This window comes from Haliotis rufescens, unplaced genomic scaffold (genome assembly GCF_023055435.1).
Source record: "Haliotis rufescens isolate VD_foot unplaced genomic scaffold, xgHalRufe1.0.p SCAF_17, whole genome shotgun sequence".
NCBI classification, from domain to species: domain Eukaryota; kingdom Metazoa; phylum Mollusca; class Gastropoda; order Lepetellida; family Haliotidae; genus Haliotis; species Haliotis rufescens.
The window spans coordinates 17,574,545-17,593,370 of record NW_025963857.1 but is presented as its reverse complement, the minus strand read 5'-3'; the positions used below and the strand labels follow the sequence as shown (position 1 = coordinate 17,593,370).

Here is an 18,826-nt window from a genome sequence, read left to right as displayed (position 1 = left end):
ATATCCGGTAAAGTGCTTGCCACGATACGTCATCAGTTTTTGTTGTAAACACTGCGGCGCCGATTTCAACGATTTCTTTTAGAATCTTTTAGAAACTACAGGCTGATCTAACATGTTCAAGATATTTTATAGATTACCCGACACGTCATACTAATGGATAAACAGATAATCTTTCGAGTTATTTGTCGATGTACCAAAAATGACATTATTGATACTTGTAGGAAGTGGAATTTTCTCCCCGAAGTAACTCTGCAACAGATAAACCTCAAGAAACCCAAAATTCGGATTGCAGAAGATGTTTACGAAAGTTGTCAAGTGCGTTGTTTGCTTTTTACATCCATTTGTTAAGACATAATTTGTGACAAAATACCATGTTTTTACCATAACATTCGAACTGCTGAATGATTCAAGAATTTTGCATTACCTTCCCAAAATGAAGCCAGTCGGTTTAACTTTTTTTTACGCAGTAATCAAATTTCAGGCTTGTGTCACGTTGTTGCAAAAGAAACATATCGGAATAGTAATGTGTTATATAATACATAACAGCGATAAAAACTAACATATCTAATCCACTAATCCTTATAATACTTTCGTATAGCAAAACCCTTTTAAAATGGCAACTTTTCACTCGTCCTTTGATTTGGCAAGGTCTAGACCTATAGCACTAGTGCCATTTTCTGTCCCTGAAGTCAACCAGGCTTAGGCCATGAGTCTGTTAGTCCGAGACCAGTGACTATTGAAACAGTTATTCTACATAAACCACTATTCTGAAATGCGCTGAGGACGAGTTTCATATGACAAATGGTGTCTGTCCCTGTCAACTCAACATAATATACATGCATTTGACTCGTTCATAATGATCATATGCATTTTTTACATCTACGGTATACGATTTATGCCATAAATGCATCGATGTATCATTTCACCTCAACACAATACAATTTTTATTCCTAACATATGATATATATTATATGAAAAAACATTCCACTAATGATCTCTGTATAATTTAGCTTTTTATAATGTAGTATTTGTAACATTTGTCGATTTTGTTTTTAATATGGTCTTATGATTTATGCTATTTTTATTACCATGATCACTAGTTGAAATATTGACTACCGTTAACATAATTAAACACCTCATTTTCAATTTTGTTGTCTTTTTTTAACTGGTCTGTTTTCACCTATTTGGGGCCATTTCTGCCATCAAGATATGGGCTCATCATGTCAAGGGGTCTTTTTAGTGGCAGTGGGACAATACACTGATACATCTATGTATTGTGATTTTTTTACTTCTCAATACAAGTATCGATCATAGTCGCCCACAAAGCAAAACATATCTATTCTTGCCGTAAACATTTTCTTTCATAATTTTTGCACCAAACACTAATTATTTGTGAAAATGTACATACACTAAGCCATACTTGACACAACTGTAAATAATCAGTGTGCCAGGTATTTGGTTTATGAAAAAGATGGCTTAGGCACCACTGATAAGAGTTCATGCAAGTGTCAAGATACGTGTTGGATCATGAGCATAGTATTGTAGTAGTTATCGGATCGTACTGTTGGTGTATCTCCCAAGCCCTACCTTTTAGCCAGCATATTTTTGTGTATGAATTTCGTTATAAGTATTTCTCTACTTGTTCAGAGAAAATGGGAACACTTAAATGTGATCAGTGTATCATGTTGACATATTATGTAGTTTCAATCAGCAATAGTCATTCACATAACAATAAGCTTGATTAGCTTGTAACATAATCAGCTTATCAATTTGCAGGAAGAAGATGTTGACATTCAGGCTGCTGGAGATCTTGATCTCATCTGTAAGTACAATCTCTGACATCAGCCTAACCATTAGACTAACATCTAGTCTCTGAAATGAACAGTTCGAACAGAAAAAAACAGTTGTTCAATTATCTTAATAAAAAATATATTAAAAGTGAGCCCAGAGACTCTCTTCATTTTCAGACTTTCCAAACATTATAGACTTGCATGGGCTGTATTTGATATATATTTGTATCAGGGTCTGTAAGCATGGTAAGACAGACTATCTAACCATGCTGACTATACATCATGTACATAGTATGTAATGTTTGTTCAAAATTAAAACTGTATTAAACATGATAAAGCTATAGTTTCTAATGAATCCTTGTATCATTTTTGGCTGTTTGATATGAACAAATCAAAAACAAATATAATACATCCAGTGATTGACATGCATTAACCAAGTCAGCGAGCCTGACCACCCAATCCCGTTAGTCACCTCTTACGAAAAGCATAGTCACCTTTTACGGCAAGCATGGGTTGCTGAAGACCTATTCTACCCTGGATCTTCACGGGACAGATCGCTGTTGCTGACGGTATACAATCTCATGATGGCTGTTGCTGACGGTATACAGTCTCATGATGGCTGTTGCTGATGGTATATGGTGTCATGATGGCTGTTGCTGACGATATACGGTCTCATGATAGCTGTTGCTGACGGTATACGGTCTCATGATGGCTGTTGCTGACGATATACGGTCTCATGATGGCTGTTGCTGACGGTATACGGTCTCATGATGGCTGTTGCTGACGATATACGGTCTCATGATGGCTGTTGCTGATGGTATACGGTCTCATGATGGCTGTTGCTGATGGTATAGTCTCATAATGGATCAGTAACAACCATCTTGGATTTTTACTGACGGTACACAGGCTCATGTGGGGTCAGTAGTTCTGCTGTCTGATTGGTCAATCTTACTTTGAGGCATAATATAAATGATTATTCTGATGCCAGTGTCTGATCCCCAATGGGGATCCTTGACCTGTGCTGGTTGTAAGCAGTGACTAAATGGATTGGGTCATCAGACTTTGTGACTTTGTTTGTTGCCTAGCTTCGTATCCCCATGGAGTGGATTGTCTGGTCATGAGTGATGAGTGGGTATGGTTTTACGCCGCTTTTAGCAATATTCCAGCAATATCAGACACCAGATATGGGCTTCAGACATTGTGCATGTGTCGAAAATCAAACCCAGGTCTTCGGCGTGATGAGTGAACACGTTACCCACTAGGCTACCCGACCGTCCTGTCTGGTCATTGAAGCTGGAATATGGCATTAAATAACAAACACAGGTCTGGGTCTGATAAGAAGTAGGCTGCTTGACAACTTGGATTTTCATCATGTCTTATACATCATTCATATCATTTCAGACAGCCAGATCCATTCAGAGAGTAGAAAATGGAGTGTTTGCGAACTCCGAGGTCAAGGTACTGTCCTTTGATCATAGAGATCAGCATTATTTACATTCATTTTAAAAGCACTGTTTGAAACTTTTCAATTCACACAGAAGCCAGGGTATTGTCTAGACTTTCTAGACCAGGTTTTCAAAATGCACACCATAACAGCATCAGATATTGGCACTAGACCTGAAGTCCTTGCCAAACTGCCCAATAATTAAGGTATCATAAGGACTGGTAGAAATTTGCTGTTTTTAAGGGTTTTGGTATATGTTATAAACTTATCATTATAAGGACTAGTAGACTGAAACAGTTAGCAATGGTTAGTTTCTATCTCTGCATAATGTATGACGCATGACCGTATGATGCCCTGAACTTTGGGAATGAAGAATTTGGTTCTGTGGTTTTCAGATAAGGTCCATTTCATCTCCAGTCCAAATGCATTCAGGAAGCTGATTGTGTCCAAAATGAAACTGTACTTCGATGACGTGGTGAGTTGTGGTTAAACTGATATCAGACAAGTATGTCATGGAAGTACATTCCAAACACTGTTACTCCATAGTTTTGAAAATAATTGAAGCACACCTACCCTAAACACGCTAAACATAGCAGAACCCCTTCATATAATAAGTGGTATGGGGACAACAAATTATTTTTATCCCCTGCTCCACCGAAATGGAGTTCGTCTATCTGTCTGTCCTTCCTATTTCCGTCCGTCCACTTCTCAAAGGGGACACATTTTCTCAAAAAACTATATAAGTTAGAGAAATGAAATTTACACACTGATATTACTGGTCATGACCTTCAATGAGCTGGAATATTGGTGTCTTTAATTCATATTTTACAGAGGGGCGGTCAGGTAGCCTGGTCATTAAAGCGTTCGCTCGTCACGCTGACGACCCGGGTTCGATTGCCGAAATGGGTACAATGTGTGAGGCCCATTTCTGGTGTCCCCTGCCATGATATTGCTGGAATTTTGCTAAAAGTGGCATAAAACCATACTCACTTACTCACTCACTCACTCATATTTTACAGAGTTATGGCCCTTGCTCTGTGCTTTTCAAAGTGACTGCAGTGGGATAACTTTACACAGAAACTACTGAAATTACATGAATGAAAGTTTGCATGCTTACCGGTATCTGAGAGATACTTGTCATGACTGAGTTCGAAAATTGGTCCTGTAAGTTATTGTTTTCCAGAGTTAATTCCCTTGCTACAGCTACATGTTTTTAGATTTTTAGCATATACAGTTACTGCCCTTGAACCATGTTATTTTACAAAGTGATCAAAGTTTGTGTCAACTTGCATGATTTGTTTATACTAATGTAATCTTGGTCTCTTCTAGCAGTGTTTGCTATTATCGGATCAGATCGTCTCATTGTTTCATGGGGGGCACGGGTGGCCCAGTTGTCTAGGGTGTGCAGAGATGCGTACCTTGGGCGCACCAGAAACCTATGATTGTGGGTTCGAATCCCAGTTCGCCTTGATTATGTTTTTAGGTTTGTCAGCACCATACCTGTGCTCGTGGCTTTCACCGAAGTGGTAAACGTCAGAGACTTGCATCCCTTTCGGGCTTTCCTCCCACATTAAGCTGACACGCCGCGATATAACTGGAATACTGTTAAAAGCGGCGTTAAACCCAACTCACTCACTCACACTCATTGTTTTATGATGGTCATTAAGACAATGATGACCTGAGTAGATATTGGTTAATTGCCAAAATGAGTAAATATTAAGATAAGTAAATATTGAAATCAATACAGAATTAAACCTTGAATCATTGTTTATCGTGTATCATATCGTCAAATTCAAATTCTCAATGCACAAACATACTGTGAATCATGACACGTTTTTTTCTCATATATTTCGTAATGGACTGTTAGCATATAGACAATTGGAATTTTAACAATGGCTGTTGTTTGTGGCCAGTAACATATGCATTCTGTTGACAGCATGTGAATGTGAACATGTTTGGTGGCGCCCTCTGGAGTCGTGTTCACATCGTAGATGTGAAGCACCCCACGGTGTACAAGCCTAACGATGTCATCTACATGGTGCACTACCCCAAGACCCAGTTTGTAGTCATCTCCAGGATCAAGGCTAAAGATGAAGACAACTTCATTGAGGTAAGATTAAGACGTATGTCTTAGGTCTGGGACGGGTAACCCAGGTACTCGGGTCGGGTGGGTACTGAGTAGGACCTGGGTACCCACAGGACTACCCAGACCCGTGCTTCATCACGTGATATATTGTTTAATAACAAAAAGTATCTAAAACTCTATGTTTAAACTAATGTTCGCAGTTCTTTCTGACTACTATGCCCATTCCTTCTGACTTTTATATGCTTGAATATAATTAAAACTGCAGTCAGCTTCAGCGTATACACCAGATCGGTTCATACATGTATCTAAACACATTTAATGATTTTACCAGAGCTACGGTCAAACTTTTCCCAATCGGACAGTTTGTACCTACCTCTTGAGACCAACAGCGGGTACCAAGGTAGGGTCGGGTAATAAGGGGGTGGGTACCCGGGTAGTAAATTTGGACTCATCCCAGCCCTAGTATGTCTCCCCATTACCGGATCCGCAGGCTTGGGCAGTGGACGCATTCAGCATCCCCTGGGTAGGGCTGAGAGCGTACTCTTTTCCGCCACCTATTCTACTTCCCAGAGTTATACAAATGATCAAACAGACAAGGAACCTTTCTCTGACTTGGATGCGCCGTGGTGGCCGACGAAGGGGGTGTTGTTGACCTCAGAAATCTTGCAGAAAATGATCCTCTACCCCTCCCTCAGTGGTCCAATATACTCATCCACCCTCACAGCAAATTGCCTCACCCAAGGCCAGGCAGATTTCATCTGCACACTTGGTTCGTCTTAAAAAGGCTTAAAGTGCTAAGAGCTGCCAAAGCTATTGCATTAGTGCATCGTCTCTCTACCAGGGGTTTATACGATTACAAGTGGTGATCTTTTAGAACCATTTGCAAGGCCAAAAAATCAAGATCCCATGTCACCACAACTCTTAGCCGAACACCTCTTACACTTGCATACCAAAAGAGACTTAAAGGGTAGCACCATTACTCCGTACTTGGTTGCGCTCAATTCAGTATTGGCCGTTCTGGAGAATTGTAAGGTGACCAAGGTTCCGCAACTACAGGCCATACTACGCTCTTTTAGGCTTGAGGACCAGAAGACAAAATTCTGTCCCCCTGCTTGGGAATTGAATGCGGTACTTTGAGGTTTGCGAGGGGCGCCCTTCAAGTCTTTCAACGCATCCTAATTTTATGACCTCAGTCACACACACTTAACGTCACCCGTCTGGTTTGAACATGGCATGCAGGGAGCAGTACATCTCGGGTTGTGCTGGCATTTTATAGCGAAAAATCAACTACAAGGCCAACACGATTGTTCCTTCACTTTTCCACCAATTTCGACGACTGTAGGAGTTGAAGATGATGGTGAACTCATCTTGTGCCCTGTTCGCTACGAGTTTTCATCCGCCACTCAAAAACTAGTTTTTCATCCTTGTATGCCATACATCCATGACCGAAGTTCCTTGCAAAACCATATCTCTATGGTTACACACAGTCATCCAACAGGCTTACGATATCGCCAAACTTGATGCTCCAAGAGCGAATAATTTTCACAAAATCAGAGCGGTAGCCTCTACCATGGCTTTACATAGTAACTGTTCTGTCAGCATTTTTGGAGGTCCGACACAGTTTTCGCAAGTCATTATCTTTGAGATGTGGCTCTTGAAGACGAAGGATGGCGCAGGTAACCAACCACCGACGCAAATAATGAAGTCATCCTATCTGGAGCCAGTTTCCCTCCTGCGCGGTATTGTCTAAGCCACTCCCAGTGAAAAGAATTGCTTCTATCAGCTTTGGCTCGGTAATACAGTTGGGAAAGATTTTAGCTTTCGCTATCATCCGTTATTACCATGTGTGTACACAGTTCTCTCAATTCTTATGTTCCGTCTGTAAATAAGATTGAACTTACCCAACAGTTACGGTGTTTTTATGCTTTTCCCGCCTTACGGTTAATTGGAAAACATGTGTCTTCTTTTGGGTGTGAGTTATCGAGTTTTTTTTCCTAGACATCTGAAGGTATTCCCGCCTCCATACCATCTGATACAGATGCATTAAGGAGTAATGCAGGATAAGTATACTTATCCTGCATTTCTACGTCTAAGGACCCACTTAAGGACTAAGGACCAGACATGCCTCCCCACTTTTCCTTCAGAAACCTTCAGAAACCTCCAAATACCAAAAACAATTAAGCTTGGGAGACAGGTAGTAATGTGATAGGTGATATTTCATCAAGGTCACATGACAGCAGCGATGGTCCATATAAAAAGTGTGATCTGAGAGCGAAACAACTTTTCTCTTCACCCAAGACCATTGCTGTCCTTTCCATCTTTTTCTCCTCTATAAACTCCGCCATTAGATCGCCTATGGGGCCTAGTGGTAGAGACCGCCTCTGTGTTCTAGTGGTAGAGACCGCCTCCGTGGTCTAATGGTAAAGACCGCCTCCATGGTCTAGTGGTAGAGACCGCCTCCATGGTCTAATGGTAAAGACCGCCTCCATGGTCTAGTGGTAGAGACCGCCTCTGTGTTCTAGTGGTAGAGACCACCTCCGTGGTCTAATGGTAAAGACCGCCTCCATGGTCTAGTGGTAGAAACCACCTCCATGGTCTAGTTGTAGAGACCGCCTCCATGGTCTAATGGTAAAGACCGCCTCCATGGTCTAGTGGTAGAGACCGCCTCTGTGTTCTAGTGGTAGAGACCGCCTCCGTGGTCTAATGGTAAAGACCGCCTCCATGGTCTAGTGGTAGAAACCACCTCCATGGTCTAGTTGTAGAGACCGCCTCCATGGTCTAATGGTAAAGACCGCCTCCATGGTCTAGTGGTAGAGACCGCCTCTGTGTTCTAGTGGTAGAGACCGCCTCCGTGGTCTAATGGTAAAGACCGCCTCCATGGTCTAGTGGTAGAGACCACCTCCATGGTCTAGTAGTAGTCGCCTTCGAGGTCTAGTGGTAGAGACCGCCTCCGTGGTCTAGTGGTAGAGACCACCTCTGTGGTCTAGAGGTTAAGACCGCCTCCGTGGTCAAGTGGTAGAGACCACCTCTGTGTTGTCGAGGTAGAGACAACCTCCGTGGTCTAGTGGTAGAGACTGCCTTCGTGGTCTAGTGGTAAAGACCGCCTCCATGGTCTAGTGGTAGAGACCGCCTCTGTGTTCTAGTGGTAGAGACCGCCTCCGTGGTCTAATGGTAGATACCGCCTTCGTGGTCTAGTGGTAGAGACCGCCTCCGTGGTCTAGTGGTAGAGACAGCTTCCATGGTCTATTGGTAGAGACAGCCTCCATGGTCTAGTGGTAGAGACAGCTTCCATGGTCTATTGGTAGAGACAGCCACCGTGGTCTATTGGTAGAGACAGCCACCGTGGTCTAGTGGTAGAGACCGCCTCCGTGGTCTAGTGGTAGAGACCGCCTCCGTGGTCTAGTGGTAGAGACAGCCTCCATGGTCTAGTGGTAGAGACAGCTTCCATGGTCTATTGGTAGAGACAGCCACCGTGGTCTATTGGTAGAGACAGCCACCGTGGTCTAGTGGTAGAGACCGCCTTCGTTGTCTAGTGGTAGAGACCTCAGTGGTCTAGTGGTAGAGACCGCCTCCGTGGTCTAGTGGTAGAGACCGCCTCCGTGATATAGTGATAGAGACAGCCTCCGTTGTCTAGTGGTAGAGACTGCCTTCGTGGTCTAGTGGTAGAGACCGCCTTAGTGGTCTTGTGGTAGAGACAGCCTCTGTTGTCTAGTGGTAGAGACCGCCTCCGTGGTCTAGTGGTAGAGACCGCCTCCGTGATATAGTGGTAAAGACCGCCTCCGTGATATAGTGATAGAGACAGCCTCCGTTGTCTAGTGGGAGAGACTGCTTTCGTGGTCTAGTGGTAGAGACCACCTTCGTGGTCTTGTGGTAGAGACCGCCTCCGTGGTCTAGTGGTAGAGACCGCCTCCGTGATATAGTGATAGAGACAGCCTCCGTTGTCTAGTGGTAGAGACTGCCTTCGTGGTCTAGTGGTAGAGACAGCCTTCGTGGTCTTGTGGTAGAGACAGCCTCCGTTGTCTAGTGGTAGAGATCGCCTCCGTGGTCTAGTGGTAGAGACCGCCTTCGTGGTCTTGTGGTAGAGACAGCCTCCGTTGTCTAGTGGTAGAGACCGCCTTCGTGGTCTTGTGGTAGAGACAGCCTCCGTTTTCTAGTGGTAGAGATCGCCTCCGTGGTCTAGTGGTAGAGACCGCCTCTGTGATATAGTGGTAGAGACGGCCTTCGTGGTCTAGTGGTAGAGACAGCCTCCGTGGTCTGGGAGTAGAGACTGCCTCCGTGGTCTTGTGGTAAAGACCACCTCTGTGGTCTAGAGGTAGAAAGTCTACCCAGAGAACAGAAGGTCAGGGGTTCGATCCCCAGCTGCGTCATACCAAAAGACTTTAAAATTTGCACTTGTTGTTACCCTGCCTGGTGTTCGAAGTTAAGGAGCTAAAACAAAAACTCTGTGCAGCGTTAAACAACAAACAAAACAAACAAACAAACATAGCTGGTGGAGGGGGGTTAGGACTGCACAGGGCTCAGTTTGCTGAGCACTTCACTTCCTATAATAGGTGTGCCAGTATCCTACTTCACAGGTTTCAAACCCAGATTTGCCCTGTTGATTCTTGGTTTGACAGCACCATACCCATTTATTGGGTTTCACCTAAGTGGAAAGGACCGCTTCCGTGGTCTAGAGGTAGTGCGTCCGCCCGGAGAGCGGAAAGTCCGGGGTTCCATCCCCGGCCGTGTCATACCAAATGACGTTAAAAGATGGTACTTGTTGTTACCCAATCTTGCGCTCGGCATTAAGGGGCTAAAACAAAGACTGGACGGCTTGGAGTCAGTATACTGTGTCTGAGTGGGGTATTCATGTTAAACTGCGGCATGGTATAAAATAAACATTAGTCCAAAATATTACAAGCAGCCCCACACACACATTCGTGCATGCATGTCGCTATATAAGTGCAACAATCTTGAACGCATTGTTAAACCCCTCACCTCTCTTCTCCTCTACACCATTGATGTGCTACAGGCCCTGCTACCAGTGTTCAAGACAGACGAGGTTCACAGCCTCCAGCTGGTTGGAAGTCACGTCCCCTCCTTGGTAGAGCTGGCTCTCAACAAACACAGCCAGGTAAGATGCATGGCCTAGCCTATTGTCTGTCCAGACTGAGGTCAAGTGGATACTGATATAAGTGATACGTATGGTTCAGCTGTTGTTACACATTGCATCGATTAAACTAACAATGGCTAAAGAAGTAAAAAAATTCAATTTTCCCGTTCATTTTCATGCCTTTTTGTTTAAAGGAAAGTAGTATGTAGTTTCTGTCTTATTTCAGGGATCATTTGGGAAGTACAGGAGCATTGAAGAAAGGGAAAACCCCCTTACAAGGAAGTCGAACAGAAAGCGTAAAGGTGTGTTTACTAAGATAAGCTTATCCTGTGTTCATATCCTGTTTTCTTTCAAAGTTATACACTCACATGGCAAAAGTTGGTGAACTTTTCATGAAACCTTATACCTTTCTATGTGATTCCCAAAGTGTTCAGGACCTGTGAAGATCCGGGTCTTCAGCATCCCATGCTTGCCATAAAAGAGGCGACAAACGGGATCGGGTGGTCAGACTCGCTGACTCGGTTGATGTATTTCATCGATCCCAATTGCGTGGACATCAGCTCATGATATTAATCACTGGATTGTGTGGTCCAGACTCGATTATTTACAGACCGCCGTCATATAGCTGGAATATTGCTGAGTGCGGCATCATACAACAAACAACAACAACAACAACAGTATTCGGTGGGGATTCTGTATTACAACAGGTCCACAACTTGTCATGCTTGTCATACGAGGCAACAAAAATAATTTTGGACGGACTCGGTGACTTGGTTGATTAAATGTTCCTGTACCCAAATGGTGTGAATATTGCTTATAATAACAATCACTGGATTATCTGGTTGAGGCCTGATTATTTACAGGTTAACGTCACAAGGGTGGAATATTGCTGCATGCGCCATTAAATAATAACAAACTCACAAAGATAATTTTCATGATCTGTTAGCTGTACAAAAAATTGATATGAACATGGAGATTCAGTAAAACCCCTTCATATTGCATTTATTTTGCATTGTACTGTGGATTCAAAAGGTATCGAAAAACAAAACAACATCCACTCCCTCACTTAGCAATATTCCAGCTATATAACGGCGATCTGTAAATAATTGAGTCTGGACCAGACGATCCAGTGATTAATATCATGAGCATCGATCCTCGCAATTGGGATCGATGCCATGCATCCACCAAGTCAGCGATTCTGACCACCCGATCCCGTTAGTCGCCTCCTAAATAGCATAGTCGCCTTTCACAGCAACATGGGTTGCTGAAGACCTATTCTACCCTGGATCTTATAGCGATGGTAATGGCACTGGCAAGACATCTTCCCTGAGGTCAGATTGTCCACTAGCCTATTTGAAAGCCTAGTTTCTGCCATTGCCATTTTAAGGCTACTGTTCTTGGCTTGATTGTGGTTCCACCTCGTGTAAAACAAGAGTTGTGTCCCTTGTGATGAAAATGAGATATCCGATCAGATTGCTGTTCCTATTTCAAATGGCTTCACAAAGATGACGACTATAGCAGACAACCTGGTGGATTAGATACCGAAACAATTTGAGATATCATCCCTGACAGCCAAACAAAATGACAGATTGCCACAGTAAAGATACTTATTGCTGCTGCACATTGAGAGAGGCATACAGATTGCACAGTATCAAGTAACACTGCACATCACGGTAACATGGAACACACAGCAGGGATCGTCTTAAAAATAGCACTGTATCTCAGTCACTCCGATAAACCTTCAGTCATTTTAGTTAAAAATCAATGACGTTTGCACTTGAATATATAAAAGTAGTTGGTCGAGTTCATTGAAAACTTTGAATCACTTCAGAAATATTTGTCTTCGCTTAATTTTTTGGAATAATTTCAAAACCTGGTGTTGATTTTGTCAAACTTTCTCTGATACAACTATCTGCTTGTGCGATATTCCTATCATATTTTTGCCGAGAATAGTAGGCTTGAAATGGCAAGGGTGAAAACTTGACTTTGATACAAGCTAGTGTACATGCTTGCCTCGGAAAGATACTGGCAAGAGCGATTTCCTTCTTTTATTGTCATATGTAAAATAGCTATGTGATAAATCAAAAAGAACAATGAAGAACTAAGCATGGTTTATTTCACGTTGAGGCATTGTTCTATCATGTCATCATTTCTGGAGATTTGAATATGAGCTTGCAACTTGATGACGTCATATATTGGATGACGTTGTTTTTTATAGGGAAGTGTATAGTTCATTGTTCCTCAGAAATGTGTCTGGGCATACACAGTGTACAGCCGAATGATCACATCTAAAAGTAGGACAGATATGACAAATGGTAAAGCGAGCAAAGGCACAGATAATCGACGTGAGGATTGTGACAATATGCAGGAAATACCAAACTTAACCAACCCACCTGTTCGTAAAACGGACATGTTCGACATTGCCGAGGTCAGAATCTATTCAGGGAGTAATCATTATTTAAATACGGGTAAATATTTTTAAAGCTCAACATTTTTTGTAACATCCTTTAGGCTGTGCGTAATGTTGATAATAATCAACTTGCGGTAATTCAGGCCCTCATGGTTTATTCTCCCTGCAGTGTTTATTGTACGATAAACTACTCCCACTCGTCGTTTATTTCATAAATTTTGCTTTTGTTCAAACATGTTCATACCTCTCATATATCTGATGTTTAAAAAACTAATGTGACATTGATGAATGGAAGTTTATAGACAGCAGATTTGATTCCCAAGCTCATTCAAGTTTTGTGAGACAGTATCGCAATTTAACAGACAAATGGCTAATTGTGGGTATGATAGAGAGGGGACAACAGTATCCCAAGTTGCCTGAATGTTTGGCAAATCAAGAAGTGTAATTGCTCAACTGTGGGACGAGTATAGTCAAACGGGTGGGGTTACAATGCAATCTGGGAGTGGAAGGACATAAAAAACAACACATACACAAGGTCATCTCATTACATTAATTGTGCTACGCAATAGATTTAAATCTGCTCCTGTTATCAATAGAGAGTTCTGTACAATAACAGGAAGGCAAATTTGAAACAACTAAACCGGCTCTATACAGCCCGCCTGAAAGCAAGGCATCTTGTGAGGGTGTGGCCCTAACAGCTCACCATAGGCGACAAAGATTGGGTGGGCCAGGCAACATCAGTGATGAACTGTGAACCAATGGTTTTATACCATGTTTTAAATGCAGATGAAATAAAGGTTTGCCTCCGACTCACAGATGGCAGAAAACGTATTTGGCAATGTAGCGGCATGCACTATGCCAAGGCAACAATCCTGGACCATGATCAGTATGGGGGGCAGCATCACATGACAGGCGAACTAAATTGGATGGACATTTGACAGGCCATCCACATGTTGATGCGACTTTGCGTTAGTCGTTCCATTCTCTAGAATTATAGGCAGAAATTTCAAGCTGAAAAAAATATCTTATTGTCTACTGCAATCTCGTTCTTGACAATATTGAGACCATATTTAGACTTTTTTGTTTGTTTCTCCTGCTGTGATGTTTGTTTGTTTGTTTGTTTCTCCTGCTGTGATGTTTGTTTGTTTGTTTCTCCTGCTGTGATGTTTGTTTGTTTCTCCTGCTGTGATGTTTGTTTCTCCTGCTGTGATGTTTGTTTCTCCTGCTGTGATGTTTGTTTGTTTGTTTCTCCTGCTGTGATGTTTGTTTGTTTCTCCTGCTGTGATGTTTGTTTCTCCTGCTGTGATGTTTGTTTCTCCTGCTGTGATGTTTGTTTGTTTGTTTCTCCTGCTGTGATGTTTGTTTGTTTCTCCTGCTGTGATGTTTGTTTGTTTCTCCTGCTGTGATGTTTGTTTGTTTGTTTCTCCTGCTGTGATGTTTGTTTGTTTGTTTCTCCTGCTGTGATGTTTGTTTGTTTCTCCTGCTGTGATGTTTGTTTCTCCTGCTGTGATGGTTGTTTCTCCTGCTGTGATGTTTGTTTGTTTGTTTCTCCTGCTGTGATGTTTGTTTGTTTCTCCTGCTGTGATGTTTGTTTGTTTGTTTCTCCTGCTGTGATGTTTGTTTGTTTCTCCTGCTGTGATGTTTGTTTGTTTCTCCTGCTGTGATGTTTGTTTCTCCTGCTGTGATGTTTGTTTGTTTGTTTCTCCTGCTGTGATGTTTGTTTGTTTGTTTCTCCTGCTGTGATGTTTGTTTGTTTCTCCTGCTGTGATGTTTGTTTGTTTCTCCTGCTCTGATGTTTGTTTGTTTCTCCTGCTCTGATGTTTGTTTCTCCTGCTGTGATGTTTGTTTGTTTGTTTCTCCTGCTGTGATGTTTGTTTGTTTGTTTGTTTCTCCTGCTGTGATGTTTGTTTGTTTCTCCTGCTGTTATGTTTGTTTGTTTGTAACGTCGCTATATAAGTGCAATAATCTTGGATGCGACGTTAAACCCCATTTCACCTCACCACCTTGTTTGTTTGTTTCTCCTGCTGTGATGTTTGTTTGTTTCTCCTGCTGTGATGTTTGTTTGTTTGTTTCTCCTGCTGTGATGTTTGTTTGTTTGTTTCTCCTGCTGTGATGTTTGTTTGTTTGTTTCTCCTGCTGTGATGTTTGTTTGTTTCTCCTGCTGTGATGTTTGTTTGTTTCTCCTGCTGTGATGTTTGTTTCTCCTGCTGTGATGTTTGTTTGTTTGTTTCTCCTGCTGTGATGTTTGTTTGTTTGTTTCTCCTGCTGTGATGTTTGTTTGTTTCTCCTGCTGTGATGTTTGTTTGTTTCTCCTGCTCTGATGTTTGTTTGTTTCTCCTGCTCTGATGTTTGTTTCTCCTGCTCTGATGTTTGTTTGTTTGTTTCTCCTGCTGTGATGTTTGTTTGTTTGTTTGTTTCTCCTGCTGTGATGTTTGTTTGTTTCTCCTGCTGTTATGTTTGTTTGTTTGTAACGTCGCTATATAAGTGCAATAATCTTGGATGCGACGTTAAACCCCATTTCACCTCACCACCTTGTTTGTTTGTTTCTCCTGCTGTGATGTTTGTTTGTTTCTCCTGCTGTGATGTTTGTTTGTTTGTAACGTCGCTATATAAGTGCAATAATCTTGGATGCGACGTTAAACCCCATTTCACCTCACCACCTTGTTTGTTTGTTTCTCCTGCTGTGATGTTTGTTTGTTTCTCCTGCTGTGATGTTTGTTTGTTTCTCCTGCTGTGATGTTTGGCCAAATGTTGCAGCGTCATCTGAACCAGTGAAGGACTTCGACAAGCGACTCAGAGGTGAGAATGAAGAAGAGAAGAAACAACGGATGGAGTTGCTTGACCACACATTTGGGAGTGCTGACCAGCCAACTCTGGAGAAGCTGGAATACAAGGTAGCTGTTCAGTACACTCAAGCCTCTTGTTGAAACATATTTTATGTATGCAAGTTAAATGGATTTGGGACTGTTTCGTACAACTCAGAACTCACTTGTCAGGGTGAAATTTTGAATGTAGATTTATGCCAAAGTGATATTCTTTGATGGATATGGTGACATCACTTCTTAAGCAATGCTGTAGTGGTGAAGGGTCGATGGTATATGTTGTGAAAATGGGAACAAAATTCACTGGATATTCGAGGATGGCCTTGAAGACCCCATGAGTCTTAATGTGTGCCCATTTCCACATGCTCATCAAAAGATCAGTAGGCCGACCGTCTGACGAATGCTTATGCTATGAGACAATTACTCACAATCTTCATAATCTCTGCATATTCATTTAGCATGGTCAGATGGGCCCCTGTACTCAAGATGCAACTTTGCACGAGCCCAACCAGTCAGTTTGTCTAATGTTAAAGGTATCCTCAGGGCTATTACAGTGTTGGCCTTTTCTGGGCGTTTCTCTATATATTATCATTATAACAGTTGGTACATTTTTCAGTTTGAGTTGCATCACAATACTATAGGAGCAGACGTGAGGACCCACTTGCACAAAGCGATCTCAGCGCTACGATGATCATAACTGCCATACTTTAATATAGACTTAAGATAGTCGTAGTGCTAAGATTGCTTTGTGCAAGTGGGTCTAGGACCCCAGGATCACCCTCAATACCGACACTGTTGTCAAATCATGAGAGTATAGCACATGTATAGCAATAGCAACCAGTGTTTGTTTTTCAGATGGATGTAAAATTTCGTGGAACTAAGTTTGTCCCCATGATGGCCAACAAAGACAGACCATTCCGCTGCCGCATCAAGTTTGAAGGACCATCGGTGCTTGAGGGTGTCCGGAATTTGGGCAAGGCTGGCCTCGCATCCTTGCCACTGCCATCTCATCTGGCCAAAGTCAACTCCCTTGCCAAAAACTTTTTTGTAATTCGGGACAAGACTGCAATGAATAAAAACCAAACATGAACCTTTGAATGGTTGTAATACTGTGAACTCGTACTGGATTATCCTTTTTTTGGACACGCTTCCCAACTGTGAAAATAATGATAATAACAATGCTGTTCTGTATTCGTCAAAGTGAAATTGATAAACATACTTGATTCTAGTGCCTGACTATGATAATATGTTGTATTTTTGTACACAAATTCACTAACAAAAGCATTTATGATATCAAGCCTTGAAACAGTTTACAATGATGTGTATTGTTATTCTTCTGTTGACCAACTGTTTAGAAAGTGGATGAGAAAAGTTTGAAGTTCCAGGGAACTCCTATTTATAACAACATTAAGGTTATTTTTGTCCATTTGAAAATGAAACAAACATCCCTTTTGTAAGATCCATGATGTGCATTTTACTCAAATTAAAAAGAACAAGCACAGTTTTGCATCTAATGAGCCAATACTTATTATGTTAGGAAAGTTATACAATTTCCTGTGTAATGACATCACTTAGAAGTAAAATCCTGGTGCTTCTTTGTGTAGATTTATTGTAAGGAACTCAATTTTATCTTTAAATTTTAAGTTTGAATTTGGAATGAGCCATTCAAACTGACTTTTAGAATTGTTTTTGTTTTGCTTACTTTTTAATTGACTTAGATGTGGTCTGGGCAGATAGGAATTGTGTTTCTCTGTATTGTTTTGTTGAGCGTATGCTTTGTTAAATATGGAATAAATATTGTAAACAAACGTTTTTGTCTTTTGAGATCACATCCGTATCATGCATATGTTCATGTCTGCGGCTATGCATCTGTCCTTCCTCAGTTTGTGAAAGCAGTGGAAGAAATGTAACATTTTATTGAAGAATTTTAAAGATAATGTCCAATAGAACAGAAACTTCGGCCTCATTTCTACTCATTAGGTTCACAGCTACGGAAACCCTGCAGATCCAGGTTAGAATTGGTCTACAGCAACCCATGCTTGCCATAAGAGTCGACTATGCTTGTCGTAAGAGGCGACTAATGGGATCAGGTGGCCAGGCTCACTGACTTTGTTGATGCATGTCATCGTTTCCCAATTGCATAGATCAATGCTCATGATGTCAGTCACTGGATTGTTTTGGCCAGACTCGATTATTTAGAGACCACTGTCGTGTAGCTGGATTGATGCTGTGTGCAGCGTTAAACAACAAACAAAACAAACATAGCTGGTGGAGGGGGGTTAGGACTGCCCAGGGCTCAGTTTGCTGAGCACTTCACTTCCTATAATAGGTGTGCCAGTATCCTAGTTCACAGGTTTGAAACCCAGATTTGCCCTGTTGATTCTTGGTTTGACAGCACCATACCCATTTATTGGGTACCCCCTAAGTGGAAAACATCCGAGACCTGCATCACTTCAGGCTCTCTGCCACTTCAATCTGACAGGCTGTGATGTAACTGAAATGCTGTTCAAAAGGGTGATAAACCCAACACACACTATCCCATTCACACTGGCTTGTAGCCAAGTTTAGAAAACATTTATATTAGTGTTGTAATCTACTCAAAAGAAGTTAAAGAACACCTGATTTTTTTGGCATGGCTGGTGGGTATTGTAACACACAGCCTTCCAAGTGTGGCTGTTCTTTAACTTGTTATCCCCCGCCCAACAAAGATTCATTTCCGGAGCATAACTCAGAAACCGTTCAATATTTTTTCATGAAACTTTGCAGGTCTGTCAAGTTCATGCTGAACTGGTGCCTTTTGCTATTTAGAAATTTTAGAAATTTTTATTTTTTACATTTCCATGGCAACAAGATGGACTTAGGTTCCAAACTCTTCTTTTTTTCTTTTTCACTTAAATAATCATGGAGAAATGTACATTCATCTTCAATAGTTTCACTACTGTAGCATCACAAAATGTACGCAAAACATTTTCCATTTCTACTTGAACTGTTGTGTACTAAGTGTATTTAAAGTTGCAGATTCTTTTTTCAAACTGACCTGGTTAAAAACATTCTTTAGACTAGTCTGTTTCATTGTAAATGGGTGACTGAGCAGTTTCCTTGTTTCAATACTCTGTTCTCAAGGCATATATGTAAAGTGGATAAGGTGTTATAACATTAATTCAGAGCTGGCGATTATGACT

General features: G+C 41.7%; 1 protein-coding gene across 1 annotated transcript; it reads left to right on the top strand.

Annotated features, from left to right (window-relative positions):
- Positions 1-18: 18 nt before the first annotated feature.
- LOC124137971 (centromere protein N-like) lies at positions 19-17,452 on the top strand. Its single transcript, XM_046504441.2, has 9 exons — positions 19-315; positions 1,777-1,822; positions 3,192-3,248; positions 3,630-3,709; positions 5,171-5,344; positions 10,332-10,433; positions 10,639-10,714; positions 15,580-15,716; positions 16,500-17,452. Exons 1-9 carry the CDS (start codon positions 154-156, stop codon positions 16,731-16,733), a joined length of 1,068 nt encoding a protein of 355 aa, XP_046360397.2. The 5' UTR covers positions 19-153; the 3' UTR covers positions 16,734-17,452.
- Positions 17,453-18,826: the final 1,374 nt, after the last annotated feature.